Consider the following 18407-nt stretch of genomic DNA (forward strand, 5'->3'; position numbering starts at 1 on the left):
TAGCAGAAGCAGCATCCAAGGGACTCCTGGAAGGGGAAGAGAGAGAGAGCGAGCGAGCGACTGACTCAGTCCTGCTGCAGAGAACTGACTCGAGGCGACGAAGGCAGACATGGAACATCAGCTGCTGTGCTGCGAGGTGGAGACCATCCGACGAGCCTACCTGGATGCCAACCTCCTCAATGACAGGGTGCTGCAGACAATGCTCAAGGCGGAGGAGACCTGCTCGCCCTCCGTCTCCTACTTCAAGTGCGTGCAGAAAGAAATCTTGCCATATATGAGGAAAATAGTTGCCACTTGGATGCTGGAGGTTTGTATCTTTCGGCGACTTTTTTTCCCTGCAAGCTCCGGCCACCGAAACGAATTAATGCGGGGGAGCCGCTGCCCCATCTCCCGCCCCCCCTGCCTTTCCCCCGGGATCGCTTCCCCGGCTCGGCACACGTTGCCTGCCCTCGGAGACGCCCGCGTGGAGCGAGGGGACGCGGCCCGAGGTGGCGGCGGCCGCCGGCTCCGCGTCCCCGCTGCCGCCGCCGGGTCCCGGCGCCGAGGGGCGGCGGACGAGACCCCCCCCCCCCCCCATCCCCGCCCGGTGCCCCCGGGGCTCGGGGGGTGCCCGGCACCTTTTCCGGCCGTCGGGGCTCGGCGGTGCCGGGGCAGAGCCGGCTCGGGGCTCCCCCGGCCCGGCGGGGAGCGGCTCCGGCCCGGCCGCCGAGCCCTCGGCCGCGCCGCCAGCCCCTGCTGCCAGCCCGTGTTTTCTGGGGGATTTTTTATTTTAAATTAATATCCTTGTACACGTATGCAAGCGGCTGCCCGTGCCAGTATTATGCGCCATCTTTGTTCTTTTATTTGCAAAGCAAAAGTGTTTATTAATCGGGAGAAAAACGAAGAAAGTCCCGGGGAGCAAAGCCAAGGGTGTGTGTGTGTGTGTGTGTGTGTGTGTGCGTGTGTGTGTGTGTGTGGCGGGGGGGAGCGGGGGAAGGGGCCGGGGGAGGAAGGTCGGGGGCCGGGGGACCCCGCTGGGGCTGCGGGCAGGGGGACCGGCCCGAGGGGCTCCGGCGTTTCTGGGGGGAGCTGCAGGGTGAAAGTTTCTTTGTTCAGCGTGAAGAGGGGCTGGAGCTGCGGTCACCCCTCAAAGGCACGCTTGTGCTGCGGCAGCGAGCGGCAAGGTCGCTGGGAAAAACCAGTTGGAAAGGGCCTGGTCCCTGGCGAGACACGTCTGGGGGGGATCCCAGAGGGAGCCCCAGGAGCTGGGCTACATTTTCATGCCTTTTCGGAAGCCCTGGGTGCCCGCGATGTATTTTTAATTAATTTTTGAAACCGCAGCGCCCTGCCTTGCTGTGGGAAATGTCGCGCCCGGCTGTGCTGCAGGGCGAGAGAGGGAGGCGGTGGATTTCACTTCGGGGGATCCTCCTGGAGCCCCCCAGCAGGACCAGAGGCACGGGGCTCGGTAAAGGACCCCCGCCGCTTCATTTTCAGCCTTTTTTGAGAGCTCGAATAATTTTTTAAATATTTTTAAATATTTTTTGAAAAGATGACGTCTGGGGAAATGAGGCTGGACGCCACCTTTGTGTCTCGACCGGAGGGGAATCGGCAGCACAACGGCGAATTAGATGAAAAAATAAAAGCGAAATAAATAAATCCGGGGCCGAGCCCGGCTCTGCACCCCGTTACCGACCACGGGGCTTAGCATTTTCCTCCGCTTTCTGTCTTCTTCCCTTTTTAAAAATTTGTTCTTAGGGGCTGAAAAACTGGGCACAGACCTCTTCTTCGATTACCCTCCTCCCCTTTTGCCATGAATCGCCTGCGGGTTTCTAACGCAATATTTCCCCCCACTTTGTCACTCGTGACTTTCATTTTCTTTGATGCCGCTGCTTTTCCCATATTTATCCATTTTCCCCAACTGCGTTTCCTCCTCGTCTCCTTCAACCTTGCCCTTCAAAGCCTGGGGGTGAGGGAGGAGGGAGGGCGAGAGCAGCGGGACAAGCCTGGCTTTCGCCTCAATTAAATTATTCTTCAACGATCTCTCTCCTTCTTGCAGGTTTGCGAGGAGCAGAAGTGCGAAGAGGAAGTTTTCCCCTTGGCTATGAATTATTTGGACAGATTTTTGTCGTTCGAACCCCTCAAGAAAAGCCGATTGCAATTGCTCGGAGCTACCTGCATGTTTGTGGCTTCAAAAATGAAGGAAACTATTCCTCTGACCGCAGAAAAACTGTGCATTTATACAGATAACTCCATTAGACCCGACGAATTACTGGTAATTTCACGTTCAGTCACTTCAAGAATAAAAAAAAAAAAAAAAATCTATGCAAAAATATTAAAAAAAAAAATAGGGGAAAATGACGGCAACGCCGCACGTTGGGCAGCGGCGGGCGGGAGCTGCGGATGCGGCGGCGGGCCGGGATGGGGCCGGGATGGGATCGGGATCGGGAGCGGCACCGGCTCCCCCCGCGCGGCCGGCCCGGCGCTGGGCGGCCCGCGGGCTCCCCCTGGCGGCCGCGGCGGGCGCTGCCCCGGCGCGGGGGGACCCCCGCGGCCGCCCCGAGCCCGGCCCGGCGCTGCCGCTGCCGCTGCTGCCGAGCCCCGGCACCACCGTGTGCGAGCGGCTCTAACCACGCTCCCCCCCACCCCACCCCCTTCTCCTTCCTCTTCTCTCCTTCCCCCTTCCCGTCCCTCTCTCTTCTCTTTGCAGCAAATGGAGCTGCTGCTGGTGAATAAGCTGAAATGGAATCTGGCCGCAATGACCCCCCACGATTTCATTGAACATTTCCTCACTAAAATGCCTCTGGCAGAGGACACCAAGCAGATCATCCGTAAACATGCTCAGACTTTTGTGGCTCTGTGCGCTACAGGTATGAGCCCTGCACGTTGCGCAAAGCGCGTTGCTCCCCGACACCATGCGCCCACCCCCTGGCTTGTAAAGCTTCCCGTAGCTGTCGGTCTCAGAGCTGCGGGGAGGTAGTTTAAGCCCCGATTATTGCCCCTTGTTTGCAGAAGGTGGATTACTTTGCCAGAGGTAAGTTTTTTTATTTTCAGAAGATATTTCGCTTCTGAGTCGGAGTTTCGCGTGGATGTCAGGGAGGGAGAGGGACGCCCCCCCCATCGCTCTCTGTAGCTCAGCGTGGCGTGATTTCACGATTCCCTCGCCTCCCCACACCGGGTTCACGTGGGGGCTGCAAAAGGCTCACTGCCCGTGCAGGGAATCCGTCCTCCCTGTGTGGATTCATTCTTTAGGATGAGGCAGAGGGAGATTTTCCCTGTGAATGGCACTGCGTGGGGGTTTTAAACCTTCCCTCTTCAAGCTGCCTCTTACCCCCCCCTCCCCTCGCCCCGTTCCTCCTCGGTGGCCGGTGGATTGGAGGAGGGCCACGCGGCACGGAGGCTTTTCCTGGCACAGGACCGAGCCGCTGCCATCTGCACCCTCGTGACCACGTGCTGTGCTGGAGCCATGAGCAGGGCCAGCCTCCAAAGACGCCAAGGAGCCGTGGCATCCACGCTCCAAAACCTCGGCGGGACGGACGCGCGCGGCCGGTGGCACCCGCTGGTGCCGTCTAGCCTTGTTCTCCAGAGGCTGGATTTGGTGTGAAAAGGTGGAAGGAAGATGGCAGGAGCTCAGAAGGAACAAAAAAAAAAAAAAAACCAAAAAAACCATAAACCAAAACCACCCAAAAAGTTAAAAAAAAAAAAAGTTTTATTTCACAGAACCAGCCCCTCTGCAAGGCCTTAAAGGTAGAACGACCAAGCCATAAAAGAGAAGTTTATAAACACTGGCGTTGCTCTTCATCTTGGGCCTAAAATCAGCGTGAGGGGCAGCTCATAGGTGAGGTTGCCTGGAGCAATGCTTGGTGCTGGGAGCGCCACAACCTTCAAACCACCGGCAGGAACATTTTGGGAAAGTCCAATGTGTCCCTCCATGCCAGGTTCTGCCAGATATGAGGCTGCTGCGACTCTGGAGGCATGATTTGCTAAGTTTGGAGCTAAAAAGAACAGCCACCCGGGCTCCCCTTTGGATGTGGGGATGTTTAACCTAGGTTGTCGTGTTGGCAATGACAGGGATGAAAGCAAGAGTAGTTCAAAGGTTGGAGACTTGCTAAGAGTCCAGTACTTTGATCTACTGTCGGTGTTGTTATGTTTCTTTTAGGAAGCACATCCAGAGCCTTTATTTAACACTGCTACACACCACAGCTGCAGAATGGATCAGTAAATGAGAACCATGTTCTGGGAGTTGTACTGAGCTTTTAACAAAACCGGTGCTGAGCTCACCAGTTGGGGCCCTCTTGAGCTCCCTACTGGAGCTGGGAATATTGCCTGGGGAAGGAGCGCTCAGGAAGGCTGCCACTAGGCTCTGTGTTTTTATTGTTATTTTTGGATGTCAGGGGTCTCTCTACCTTTTTGCTTTTCTCATGACTTCTTTGTTGGCTAGTGAAGATCACATGTGGCTTAAGCAGCATCTGGACTTTGCTTTGCTGTTGCTGGGTTGTGCTGCATTTCCCCTTGCCAAAACGAACCTAGATGGACTGCAAATGCCTTGTGCTGCCTGGATGCTGTGGGGCCCGATCCAAAGTCCACTGGAAACACTGACAGCTGGCTTAAGTGGCCTCAGGGGCAAGTGCAGTCTCTCCTCTGCCTGTGTCCTCTTCTGTAAAGGAGGTTCTCCTGTGAAGAGACTGCAAAATAATGCTTGCTTAGAAAACAAACCCTTGGCCAGTTGGCTTACCAAGGTGAAGCCTATGGAAGTGTTTGTAGATGAGTGTGTATGTGTTTGCTCCAGAAAAAGAAGGTTACACTGCAAGGTAGAGTTCGGGGGAATTCCTCCTGGGCTCCCTCTCCAGTTGTCTGGTTAGTAGAAGTGGATTTGTTTGATTTGGTTTGGTTTTGAAAAATCCATTTTCACCAAAGGATGCCTTTGTGCTGTGGTAGGTTTGGGAGAAAAAGCAAAAAAGAAAAAAAAAAAGAAAAGAGAAAAGAAAAAAAAAATTACCAGGGCTTGTTTGAAGTTAACACATAATTGAGCTTAATGAATGGGACTTTGGCATGGCAGGGCAAAGCAGGGAGAGCTCAAAAGGAAGCAGGCCTCTTTTGGCCCAAGTTAAGACTGGTGTTGAGGGAGAACTGCAGCTCTATACAAGCATAACAATGAATAGCAACAAATATTGGAGCTTCAGCATTTCATTACGTTCCTCTGGTTATCAAAACATACCAGGCTCATTATTATTATTATTATTATTATTGTTATTATTATTATTGCTGTTATTATTGTTACTGCTTTGGTCCTCTCCAAAGGAGAAAGAAAGATCTCCCTTTGAAATGAGCACGTTACAATTCTCCCATTCTCCGGCCTTTATAAAATTGGAAGTCTCAAGGTATGTGACCAGTTGGAACCTGTTGCATCTTGCAGCAAGTGATTTATGTTCACAGTTTTGATTTGCCTCAATGAAAAGATTTTCATTCATAGCCCCCAGCTCTCCAGACGGATGGAATTGCTGCTCCATTTAAAAAGGAAAAGGGGTGACTCGCCTTGTTAGGAATTTTTTTAAAGCGCTGCAGCGCCTATATGCCTGCTTTGTCCTCCCTTCAGGGTGGCTGGCATTCTTCTCTCTCCTCCCCCTCCTCTCTCTCTCCCTCTCTCTCTTTTTAACAACGCTGAAGTTGTTTATTCTTTTTGGATGAAGTCTCAGATAGGCTACTGGGGATGTGTGCTTCAATTGATGGGGCCCCCTACCCCATTGTGGCTGTGTCAGGTCTAATTCATCTCACCGAAGCCCCCTTGTTCCTGAGTGCTCAATAGCGCAAGATGAGGCGATGGAGGCTGACAATGATGCCACACTCTTCACTTGGGGGCATCCAATTACAGGCGAGAGGGGCCCCCTGATTAATATGCTGAAATTAGTGGCCTCTGCCACAAATAATTCCTTGTTGAGTTGCAACAAAAAGGCAGTCCATGCTGCTTGTCTGGAGTGGTTATAGGGACAGACACAAACTGGTCATTTAAACTTCATTATCACTTTTCCACCTTGGAAAGAATGAGGGTGTGACTATGAATTCATGTTCTTGTTTACTGCTCCATTTAAAAGAAGAACACAAATATTAATCCCAAACGTGATCCTGTCAGGACGGGCTCATTAAAGTGACACATTTTGGTCATGTCCCGTTTGTGGAGCATCGTAAACAGTGTCGGGAAGGCACTGCCACTCTACCCCTCTGAGCAGCCCCATCCTGGTGGGATCCCTGCTGGGAATCCCCCATTTCCAAAGTCCACCTGCAGTTCTGTGTCACTATTTCAGTTCAGGACTGGCTTTGGAATGGCAGAGTTTTGGGGGTTTTTTTGGGAATGACAGCAGCTTGCTAGAAGGTGGGTGTGTTTATATCTGCCTGGAAACAAGCAGGTTAGGAAAAGGGGGCAAGCCAAATTTATTTTGATGTGTTTATTTTAACATAAACGAGATGACTTTAGCTCAGGCTTGCCTTTTTGCTGGCAGTGCATCCTCAAAGCTTGGCCAGAATTTCGTGTATCAGTTTAGTTTTGGAGGTTTGCAGGATGCTGGGCCAAGTGCCCCTTTGAAGGTGGGTATTGGTCAAGGCCACAGTGGAGTGTCAGAGGTGTCTGAATAAACAGATTCAGAGCCAGGACTTCCATGGAGTCCTGAAGGCTTTAGTTCCACTGGTAAAACATTTACACAAAAGTTATTTTATCATAATAAAGGAGATGCATGATTTAATACTTAAACAGTTCCACTGAGCCCTCTAAGCTGTCCATTCCTTTGATTTCATTCAGGGGTTTGACAGATGGTTTATATTTTTCCAACCCAGAGGAAGTTGTATTCTGATAAAAGCTGAAGGAATGTATCTCAGGTTCTGGTGTACATTGCGGTGTTTCCCTTTCTCCCTCACAAAACTGGACCTTGACCTGTGCCACTTGCTTCCTTTGTTCCTGATTCTCCTCCAAGGTGTGCACTGCCACAGATCAAATGCATTCCTGCTCAGCAGAAAAGAGTCTTATCATTAAAATGTAGACTATTATTATTATTAAAAAAAACCTAGAAAAACTCAAACCAAACCAAACAAACCCAAAGGAAAAACATGCTAAATGGCAGAGATAGCCCCTTAAGGGATCCTGGGAGTGGCTTTGTGGAGAGACCTACAGCAATGCAGTCTGGAAGGGGGCCCAGCCTCTTGTCAGCATGGTGTCACATCAGAATGTAACTGATTGTCCGCCAATTCTTGGGACCCCCGTCACTTAGTTATGCCACATTTACATTAAATCCCTGTTGCCAGGATGGATGGCAGCCACTGACAAGAGACTAGGTTGAGACAAAGCATTTTTAAGATGAAACCTTAATTTAAATATGGATTATCTGCCTCCTGACAGGGTTAAGCAGTCTTTCTCTTTTCTTTCTTTTTGTTGATGTTGTTGTTCATTAAAGCAATATTCCTTTGAGTGTCAGAGCAAAGGTTTCTGCTTTAAAGGGGCCCAGGACTCATTGTTAGAGTGCACCTTGGATCTGACCATGCAAAACACTGCAGGATGTGAACAGGTTTTCTCAGATGTGCAGTGCCATTGGCCCCCCCTGGCATTACTCACAGGAGCAAAGCATTTAAACCTGGACAAACGGGGGCCCTGCTTATGATAGAAGTACCTCTGAGTGATGAATGGCCTCCCAGGCCCAGTGCTAGGAAGGGCCACTCTCTGCAGAGCAGTTGCTCATGTGGATAAGTGTTTGCAGGTTTGGACCTGTAAGAGTTTTACAGCAGGAGGCACCTTTCTGCTCACCATTTTCACTGCCTTTTTGGATGCAATAGTTGGCAGCTGAAAACCATGCTGGTACAAAGAGTGTATGTGTATGGACAGGCTTCTCCTAAAGCAATCATTTCAGTCTTCTTTTTTTTTTTTCTTTTTTTTTTTCTTTTTTTTTTTTTTCTCTCCTTTCTTCATACAGATATTAAATTTATTTCAAACCCACCCTCCATGATCGCAGCTGGCAGCGTGGTAGCAGCTGTGCAAGGCCTGCATCTGGGGAACACTAACACTTTCCTCTCCTATCAATGCCTCACACATTTCCTATCACAAGTTATCAAATGTGATCCGGTAAGTGACTCTTCCTCTCGGTTGATCTCCTGCGTTAAGGGTTTTTTAAGAATGAATGCCTGCTTGCTGCATGGGAGCTGATCTGACAGTAAATCTTGGGGAAGGTCAAGCCTCAGAGTGGGGGTTCTCAATGTGCTCTCTTGTGCCCAGCCTGCTCGTTTGGCTGTTGTGATGCCCACTGTGATAGTCTGCGGTGCCTGGTTGGGAACGGCACATCCAGCTCTGGTGTTTGGGACAGGAGGAAGCCCTGCCCCTCCTTAGGATGTGGCAGAGGCCGTTTTACGGGGGCTCCTGGTTTAATTACCCCCGTTTGGCTGGGGGTAATTAAACCAGGAGCCCCTGTAAAACAAAACTTGGGGAATAAGACCAGGAAACAGTTGCTGAGACCTTGTGGTAACTCTGACCTTATCTTTGACCATTCTTGAGGCCTTTTATTGTGCCAAGTGGTGTGAAAAAGCTCTTCTTAAAAGAGTTCTAATGATCTAATTTGGTTTATTACGTGCTGGACCTTCACAGTAGCTGGTATTGAATTCCTTTTTGGAACGAGTGCTTGTCCCACGACTTTCTGACAAGGTAGATGGTCCTCACAGGACCCTTCATTTTGCCCTGCAGCTTCCAGGAGATGCACATCAGTAACTAGTGAGCAATAAACCTTTCATGAGTGAATGGGCCAGGAAGGGAGCCTACAAGGAAGACCTAAAGTCAATGATCCATGTCATAATGGTGTGTGAAGTTGGGGCAGAGTTGAGCTTTGTTTTGTAACAATGTGGAAGACCAATAAATGGATGCTTTAAAAAGGTTCTTGTGAGGTCTCCAAGAGCTGGACAATGAGTCAAATAAAGACAACTCTGTGGTTAGGAGCAGAATCTTGGAGATGCTGTTCAATTATTTTACATGTTAATAATTTAAATGCATAGAAAATTGTCCCAGTCCAGCCACTGCAAAACTGGCTTTGTGTAATTGGGCTTTGTTGATGGGATCGAGCAATTTCATTGCAATTAATTATTCTCAAATGAATATTTTACCTTTGATAGACTGTGTGAAACAATTGCTGAAAAATGCAGTATCTCAGCTTGTTATTTAATGTTATCACCTGAACAGTGCCTCAGTATTGAGCACGTTCTTCTTGCCACTTATCTCACTGCAGCTGAAGTAATACAGTGTGGAAGTGTTAAATGCTCTAAGCACCCCAAATGCTGAATGCTCTTAAGAAATGCTGAACTAATGGGCTGCTCCGTTTGGTATGCACGTGTGATGCTTTCAGTCAGTTTGTGAGCAATGCAGATAATTCCAGTGTGTGGTTGGCCACTGTCCAGGGTGAGATGTTTGAAGCAGGTACTGAGGGAAAATGCTTGCTATCTGTCCAGGCAGCATCTTGATTCAAGCAAGATGATTTAACCATTGCTGATACTGGGCACTGAAGTGGATTCTCTCACATCATGCAGAACAACAGCCTGTCCTTATGTGACTTGACTTAGTTGATGGCACAACTCTTGAAAAAGAAAACAAAGTTGCTTTAGCAAGAAAAGAGGATATTTTTTTATGATTTCATTTTAATTGTCCTGTGTCATTGCAAGGCCACAATCTGTCTGACCTGGGCTTGGTTAACAGCTTGAAAAGGGAGTAACACCCCTCCAGCTTCCAGTGTTAAATATATTCTCGTGTTAGGCAGAAATAAGGATTTTGTATGGATTGCTACAGAAAATTAGCATTCCAAAGTTCTGTGTATGCACAGGTATATTGCTGTGTTTGGAGTGGAATAAGGGAACAGCAGCTTCCACTGCAGTTGTTCTGGGAGAGGAATCTGCTTGGTTTCATACAGAGCATGATTCCCCTGCAGGGAGACTTTCCCAAAATACCTGTCTGTGTGACCCATGGTATCAAATGCCATTCCTGCTATCCCATTTCACTAGGATTTGTATGGGACCAGTGATGGTTCCCCTTGTCAGGAACAGGTTTTATGTTGGATAGGCTTGGAATGTTAAGAGCAGGGCTGGTGTTCCCCCTGATGATCTGTTAGCTGGAGCACAGGTCTGTTGGATTTCAGGTTACATAATTACACTTTTTTACCTTTAGTCTCAAAGAGAGCTGAATCTAAAGCAAAATGAATATCACCTGATTGGCATTCCTTTATGGTTCATGTTTATGTGTTGGTAGGAGTCCAATTTCCCATTTTGCCTTTGATCAGGGGTAATTAGAAGTCAGATAATCACAATTAGAAGTCTTGGGCTGTCTTCCATCATTCTATTCTTGACCCCATCATCCAAACAGATGGAATTTTACCTGACATTCATTTCCAGGCCAGAAATTTGCTGAACTAGATTAGATTGGGTCTCCATGCTGTCTGTTAGTGCACTGGAATTCGCCTCCTGCCTGCCCCTTCTCAGAGGCACCTTCAAACATGTGCTTGTTATCCAGAACGGGTCAGGCAGGAACAAAGGATTTCCAAGCAGTTCCTTTCTTGTTGTTGTTTGTTTCCTTTCCTGTGTGACCCTGGAGCCTGATCATGTCCACTGTGTCTTAAAGGTATTTGACCACATCAGTTAAGCTAGCAAGTCTTTTTTTTTTTTTTTCTTTTTCTTTTTTTTTCTTTTTTTTTTTTTTTTTTCACTGAGGAGCTTAATTAATCCAGGAAGGGTTTATGACCTTGAACAAACTGTGGGCATTGAAAATTTGGGTAGTGAAGCAGAAAAGTTGTTGGGAGAAGTTATCAGAGTAATGCACAAGTTTTGTATTTGCTTTTCAGTGTTGGGAAGTACTGAGAATGAAAACAGCTTTGGTGAGGTTATTCACAGTGAATTTTATGTTTTGCAGTTGTTTTTTGCTAGCTCTAATGCATTCCTACAGGCAGACTATTTATCTAATAGCCATGTGAGTAAGACATGGACAAAATGCCTTAAAGAGTAAAAAACACGTTTTCATTCAACTGTAGCTTAAGACAGTCTGTTCATAATATATTGTAAAGATTTTTTAAAAAAACAGTTACAGCATGCTGCACTCTGAGAATTTTAAATGAAAAAAAAATTCTCTGGGCAAAAAGTACCTTTAAATTACATAGTCCTATGTAATTATTCATAACTGGACTCCAGAGGGAGAAGAATAGGTATTTATAGAAATTCTTTTGAATGGTTTTAGTTTTCAGAGCTCAAACACCATATATGCAAATAGGACTAAAAAAACCCCCCGGAGTTCCCATCAAAACTCACCATAAAATCTACTCCCACCTGAAAAAAAAACCCCTAAAACAAAACCCAAGAAGATTCATTCTGCTCTGAAAAACTAAAATGCTTTCAGTTTGGGCCACTGAATATGCTAAAAGAGAATTATCCCCAGAGGTGGCTTTGTAAAGCCAGGATCACCTAAAGCTGTGCTGGTGTGGACTCTTTACTGTGTCTGTGGTCCGAGGGGGAGCCTTACAGTCAGGATTGATCCATCATATCTGGAGGAGGGCTGGGTGCAGGGACTTCATAGAGGCCTTATTGTGGAGGCCAGAGGTATGCAGGAGCCAAAGGCATGATGACTTTAGGATATGAGGCGTTTCTTTTTGTCATTTAAAACGCTGTGTGTCTCTGTCAGGAGGAAATATTACACTAGGCTTTAAACCAGGAAAGGTCATAGGTTATGTGTTTTCAGTGAGCTGTAACTGATGGTCTGATCTGCTTAGAGGTAGGATTAACCTCCCTCTCTCTCAGAAAGGACTTGCAGAGAATTGTTTGCTTGGGTTTCTAATCTTATTTTACCCCAAATGCCATGTGCCCTTATTGGTGGCAGAGGAGATTCTTGTGGTAGTGGAATCAGTGAAAAGCTGGTAGATCACACAAGAAGCCTCTGAATGAAGGCAGAATTGAAACTGGGAAATAAAGAAAACAGCAGGCAGGTCACCCTCTCAGGAAAACAACATTCATTCTCAGTCATGCACATCCTAACACTTTTGACGGCAATTTATCATGGAAGACTGGGTTCACCGCAAGGGCTAACACATGTCATAGGTTAAATCAGAAAAGGCAATGCTGAAAGGAAACTTCAAAGTCCTTCATGCACAGAGTTAAAGATGTTGGGGGGAAAAGCTTACCGTGTTTGTTATAAAGATAAGGGTAAACAGCACGCTGGATGGGTTTTGGCAAAATGCTGCGGGATTGTTTGGGCTGTTTAGGGCATCATTTCTGTGCCACTGCAGTGGGTGTACAGACCTCCACAGCCTGCAGGAAGCTGTGCAGGTTGAGCTAAAAGGCCTTCTCCAATTCTGGTTGCTGGGAATCTGATATCTCTCCTCATGGTGTGGCATAATGCCTGGGGGAAGTTGCCTTTCCCCACCACAGACAGGATCTTCCTTAGTTCTTTATGGTTTTTTAATTTCCAGCAAGGCCTGTGCAGCCTCCTGAACACTCAGGAGGAGTGTGTGCACATCCAGCTTGGAGAAAGCACTTTGGAAGTGAGAGGGAAATGTCTCACAAGTGGAAGTGAGAGGAAAATGTCTCACCCTGACTGAGATTTCCAGGTGGATGTGGTGGTAGCTTGGATGGGCACGGTAGTGCATGGTTAGGGAGGTGCTTTGTGGTGCTTCTGAGAGACCTCTCCCCTTTGGGGTCTGGCAGTCCAGTCCATCTCTGGAGATGCTTCCAGGGTTAGGAATTTATCAGCTGCCCACAGCTGGACATTGCAGCAGCTGGCAGGCAATCTCAACATATAAATGGCATTTCTGTCATTGGAATTTAGCCTTGGGAGGAAGGTCAGTGTGGGTGAGCATAGCTTCTAGCAGACTCTGCTGCTGAAGGGTTCCTGGGGTGAAAGCAGAAATCACAGTTGTGAGCAGTGGGCTTGTAGAGAGCTGTAAAGAGCACAGGCAGAGAAGCAGCAGTGCAAGGTACAATCTGCAAAAAAACAGGCTTGCTCAGCCAGTCCTTTCACTGTCGGGTGCTTCTGCTCTTCCCACCCTCCTTTCCAGCCTGCTGCTCTCCCAGATAACCTGGTGACATTTCTCTTGCTTTGTCAAGAAACCGGTATTTTAGCCTGTGATCTTTCTAAAGGACTCTTGGGTCTCTCTCTCTCTCTCTCTCTCTCTCTCCCCCCACCCTTCCATTGCACCCTCCTGCAGGATTGTTTACGAGCCTGCCAAGAACAGATTGAGTCCCTCCTGGAGTCCAGTCTACGCCAGGCACAGCAGCACAACGTATCCTCAGAAACAAAGACTGTAGAGGACGAAGCAGACCTCTCCTGCACACCTACTGATGTGCGAGACGTGAACATTTAAAGAGGACTTCCTAAATGGATTTGCTTGGCAAGAAAAGCAGACAAAGAAAGGGCATCTGAGAAGGAATCGGCGTCAGGATCTCCCCCCCAGAAACCCTTTTCTCCAGGACATTTTTATACCAGAAGGGAAAACCAGTCTTGTTATATTTTTTTTCTTGCTCTGTCTCCCTTCCATCTGTGACTTCAAACAAACAAATAAACAAAAAATACCCCAAAAACTGTCTTAAAAAAAGAAAAAATAGTATTTGCATTACCCCCAGGGGTTTGTGCTACAAAAATAGAGGATTTTATACAATAATAATCAACTAGTTTTTATATTAAAGTGTTCTTGTCTGTATGTTGTAAAAATAGGCATTAACACACGAAATGTCTCCAGGGGAGGTAATAGATTTGATTTCTTACATATAAAACAAACCAACCAACCATTTTTAAAGTAGAAGAGGGTGTTTTTTTTTAGATAGTAAATGAAATATTCTTTTTCTTTAAAAAGCATAGCTTTAACGCAGTTCTAGGCTTTTCTGTATCTTGCTTGCTTATGCATTTAGTCACTTTATAATTCATCTGTAAATGTTTATTTTATTTCCTTAGGTTTTTTTTTTATCCTCTTCACCTTATAAATGGTTAACGTAACCCATAAGTTAGTGTATATTAGTATGCAGCATTATTATATGTTAATCTTTTTTTTTTTTTTTTGTGCCTGTGGATTGCCTGTGCATTGAGGCATTTGTAGGGTTCCAGCTTAGCATGGTTGGGAAAAGCCAATGTACTACTCATACAGGACCCTATTATAAAGAGAAACCGAAATAGTGACATAATATATTATATTTTTGTAATCTTCCTATTTTTGTAGTTACCTGTGTAAAAATGCTGTTCTGACCCCACAGATATTCAGCCTAATTATGGTCAGGTTCAATCCACAGTTCAGTCTTTTTTTTTTTTTTTTTTTTTTTTTTTGTTCGTTTGTAATATTCTAAAACCATTCCATTCAAAGCACTTTCAGTCCATTAGATATAGGAAATACATTCTTTTATTGTGTGGGAATTTTTTTTTGTTTGTTTGTTTTTTTTAATGGAATGGTTTGGAAATATATAAAGTGCTTGTTGGCAAACTTGGAATTGCAAAGCAAGTGCATTTAACTATGGTGTTAGAGGAGAGGTGATTCTTTTTTTCCGAAGGTTGTGTTCCAGTGAGAGAAAATTGCATTCACAAATTGCCAGGATATCTTCCTTTCCTTTTCTATAGAAAAGTTTGGAGTTTAGAATCCTTTGGTGCCAACTCATCTTTATAAATTAGGGGCCTTAAAGGTTCACATATAGGACACATAGTTTTAAGGATTATCGCTAGATGTTTTTACAACTGAAGGTTTTTAAACACTAAAATATATAATTTATAGTTAAGGCTAAAAAGAATATTTATTGCAGAGGATGTTCGTAAGGCCAGTATGATTTGTAAATTAATGCAATCGCCCCTTTTGATAAAGAAAATCTTTCTACCCTTGATGTTGCAGTTTTAACCCAGCTTATTAAAGCAAAAAAAAGGACACGCTTCAAAGAACAAACCCAAAACCAGGCAGTCTATTTGGCCCCTTCCTATACATTTTCAAAAGCAGTCTAACCATGAAAAAACGCCATAGTTAATAGATATGAAAATTGGAGTACTTGAAAGAAGTTTTTATTCCAGAATATGCCCCGTTTGTTTTTTTTTTTTTTAATTTAGCTACAAATAGAAAATTTGCACATCTTGGCTATGTATCTTTTTATTATTATTTTAGAAAGTAGCTGAAGGGACGTGGACATAGCTGTTGAAGTTGATGCTCGAGGAGAATGTGATGGTGAAATGTATGTGAGAAAACTGCCGCTAAGGTGTTGATTGTAAAAAAAAAAACAACAACAACAACAAAAAAAAGAACAAAAAAAGGAAAAAAGATAAAAAATTCAAAAGATAAAAAAAAAAAGAGAAAAAGACAAAAGAAAAGGAGTGGATGCTCCATTTTTATTGAGCTGCTATGGATAAATTCCCAGCATGGTTTGAAAAAAAATTAACATTGCTTCTCTGTATCTTTGTCATTGTGTTTTGCTGCTATTTTGTGGATCAGTTTGTTTTTTTTTTTTTGTTATACAATGTCATATACTGCCATGTAATAGGTTTTAATTTTCTCATAGAAAATTATATTATTGACATCATTTTTTTTGTAGATTTTTTTATGTGATCAATTTTTACTTAATGTGATTACTGCTCTATTCCAAAAAAGGTTCCTGTTTCACAATACCTCATACTTCAGTTACCCGTGTCTAGACCAGGTTTTGATGTTCTTACAGTGCCTCATAGTTCTACTGCAAACGGAAATGCATCGAACGTTGCTCTGAATGGGTCTCTGCATTAATTTAAAAACTAGCAGACATTTCAGAAGATCAATTTATGTCAAGGGTTGGTTGTTTTTTGGTTTTGGTTTGGTTTTTTTTTTTTGGTTTTTTTTTGGTTTTTGTTATGCATTTTATAAAGCTGGATACTTTGTCTGATCTGGGGTTTATTATCATAGTAGTTTTAAGTTGTGTTACTAGCCACATTGATATATGAAAGGTGCATTATAATATAACTCTTGTGTGCCACCTGATGTGGTTCTCCCTCAGCTAGGACACATCATTTGGTATGATAGGTTATCTTCTGGAACTCTAAGTATTTTGTGTGTTTAATCTGTTATGATATACTAGGTTTTTTTGGTTTTTTGGTTTTTTTTTGTTTTTTTTTTTTTAATAATTATAGCATAATGCTAATTTAAAAAAAGCCTGTAAATCTCATAAATAAGCCAGCTAACAGAGTTGTATGCTGAAGAATAATCTAGCTGTTGCCTGTATGCTGCTAAACCAAAACAGAATTAGAATTCATTTTGAGGCAAATGCAGTTAAGATCCTACATAGTGCATAAATAAGCATTGCAATGCTACTAGCAGTCGCAGGACCCAGGAGGACTGGATACATTCTGTCCAAATTTCAGGAACATTTCTTACTGCTTACCTCATAAAACACTTCTGTTTGTGGCATCTCTGTGTCTCTGAACCAAACATGATTATTGAGTTTAGTGCTTGTTGGTTTTATTATGTGTTACACTGAGTGGTAGTGTGTACTGCAAATTTTTTTTGAAATATTGTATGTACTGAAAAAGGCCAAATCCAGATAAGTGGGTTCACGTGCCAACAGAGATGCTTTATTTGTCACATTATTATAACAATCTGTAGTAAGCAAAAGCAATTCAGATTTGTACATTTTTATATTGTACTTATTGGCATCACTGGTCTGAAATGCACATTTTCACCAACAGACCTGTAACAGACAAGTTTCCAGCAAAAAAAATCTAAAGTCTAGAAATAAAATTGGTAAAACCCAACTGTTGTCGTTTTTTAATTTACATTTATCTTTAATTGCCTTGAAAATGCTGAATGGTTGTAACTCCCTGGTGCTGTGAGTAAAGCACGTGACATTTTCTAGGTTTGACACATTTGAAAAGCTGAAGGCCTTTTGTGGTTATTTTAGGAAACCGTGGGTGTTTCGAGCCATGGGTAGGTAACTGCCTGCCTGTCACACTAACGTGTCTTTTTAAAGAAGCAAAATATTTTTTTTTCCCTGCCTTAAGACTTTATTTTTTCACATTAAAGGAAATTAGTCATATTAAAATGCCCTTTGGTGGTTCATTTGAATAAAGAGTAAAAGAAAGTAGGTGTTGGATGGCACAGAATGCTTGCTGGTATTTTCTCAGTGGAAGGTTTTGTGTCCCACAAGACCTTTACAGAAGACAGTTGGTTTTAAAAGCCAGTTGGTTAAGCTGCCTTCTTCTCTGTGCCTTCCCTCAGACAGCTTTTACAGCTAAGAGAATATGGAATAAACCTGAAAAACACTAAAGCCAACTAAAAAAATGTAAAAAAAGAACTGGACCTAGGACAGGAATTAGATACTATTACAAAATAAAACAAGAAAAAAATTTAAAACCTGTGTTCCAATACACAATCCAAAATATCTCTCAAAATAGGGGTTGCCTATTAATTAATAGGCAAATATTAATTGATAATAGGTAATTATCAATTACTATTATTATTACTATTACTATTATTATTATTATTTTCAGAGCTGAACACAGCAGAAGAAGTTTATTTTCAGTGGAGATGGTCAAGCTTATAACCTATGTATTTGATTATTTATCCTGTGAATTTTTATCCTGTAAAATATATCCTGTATTTCCTTTAAAAAATTATGCAAAAGGCCAAGTGCTTGTCTCCTCCCTGACACAAATTAGAAATTTGGTATTTGCCTTCTGAGTTTCCCACTGACTAAACTTCACGTTACAACTGATTCTGTGCAGCAAGTGCAGCACAGGAAATGAAAAATGAAACTGCAGAGCTAACTTCTAACGTGTTAATCGTTGTCTGGTGCAGAATAAGCTCCTTTCAGGGCAGTTACCACTAGATGGGAAACCACCTGCATCAGAAGAATCCCAGATGAGTCTGTGTGAGCTTGGTGGTTTCCCACTCATTTCAGCCAGAAACCTGAAGCCTGTGTGGCCTGCTGCAAAATCCCAGGTCAGGCAGGGGAAGTAAAACCAGTACAAATGGGGTCTGGTTTGTTCCTTTTGAAATGGGCAGCTCCTCTGTACGGTGAGTTACACTGGGAGGTGTGAAGCACTGAAGGATGACCTGAAGTAAACTCACAGGGACTTCAAAAACTCATCAAGCCAAAGCTTAAATTGGTCTGGGCCAAAAATGATTCATTTTTCCCAGCATAAAAAACCCCAAAAGCCCAGAAAGAACAAATAGCTTTCTTTTGTATGGCTGATAGCTCATCCCTCTGACCTTAAGTGTTTGAAAACCAAGTGAGGACACACTTAGGGGATCTTGACTTCTGACAAAAATCTTGTGCTGATAAAAACATTACAGTGATTCAGTGAGAAATGTAAACCTGTGTTTGGTTGAATGTGTTAAGTGGGCTTTGCCATTCCCATCTCTTTTATAAATGCTGTTAAACTGACTTAAGTGTTTGTGACTTAAGTAGATTTAAGCCCACATAGTCAGCTCTGTTATTTACATTTT

General features: G+C 44.2%; 2 protein-coding genes across 2 annotated transcripts in view; one reads left to right on the forward strand and one right to left on the reverse strand.

Moving 5' to 3' along the window:
• CCND1 (cyclin D1) lies at positions 1-14250 on the forward strand. Its single transcript, XM_036384460.2, has 5 exons — positions 1-307; positions 2036-2251; positions 2687-2846; positions 7932-8080; positions 13176-14250. Exons 1-5 carry the CDS (start codon positions 110-112, stop codon positions 13329-13331), a joined length of 879 nt encoding a protein of 292 aa, XP_036240353.1. The 5' UTR covers positions 1-109; the 3' UTR covers positions 13332-14250.
• The window catches only part of LTO1 (LTO1 maturation factor of ABCE1), a 25232-nt gene continuing 10496 nt past the window's right edge, over positions 3672-18407 (reverse strand). The window contains exon 5 of the mRNA XM_054515154.1: positions 3672-4661. Coding sequence (XP_054371129.1) covers positions 4584-4661 — 78 coding nt within the window. The 3' untranslated portion in view covers positions 3672-4583. The remainder of the gene's footprint in view (positions 4662-18407) is intronic.

The sequence above is a fragment of the Molothrus ater genome, chromosome 6, assembly GCF_012460135.2.
Source record: "Molothrus ater isolate BHLD 08-10-18 breed brown headed cowbird chromosome 6, BPBGC_Mater_1.1, whole genome shotgun sequence".
NCBI classification, from domain to species: Eukaryota; Metazoa; Chordata; class Aves; order Passeriformes; family Icteridae; genus Molothrus; species Molothrus ater.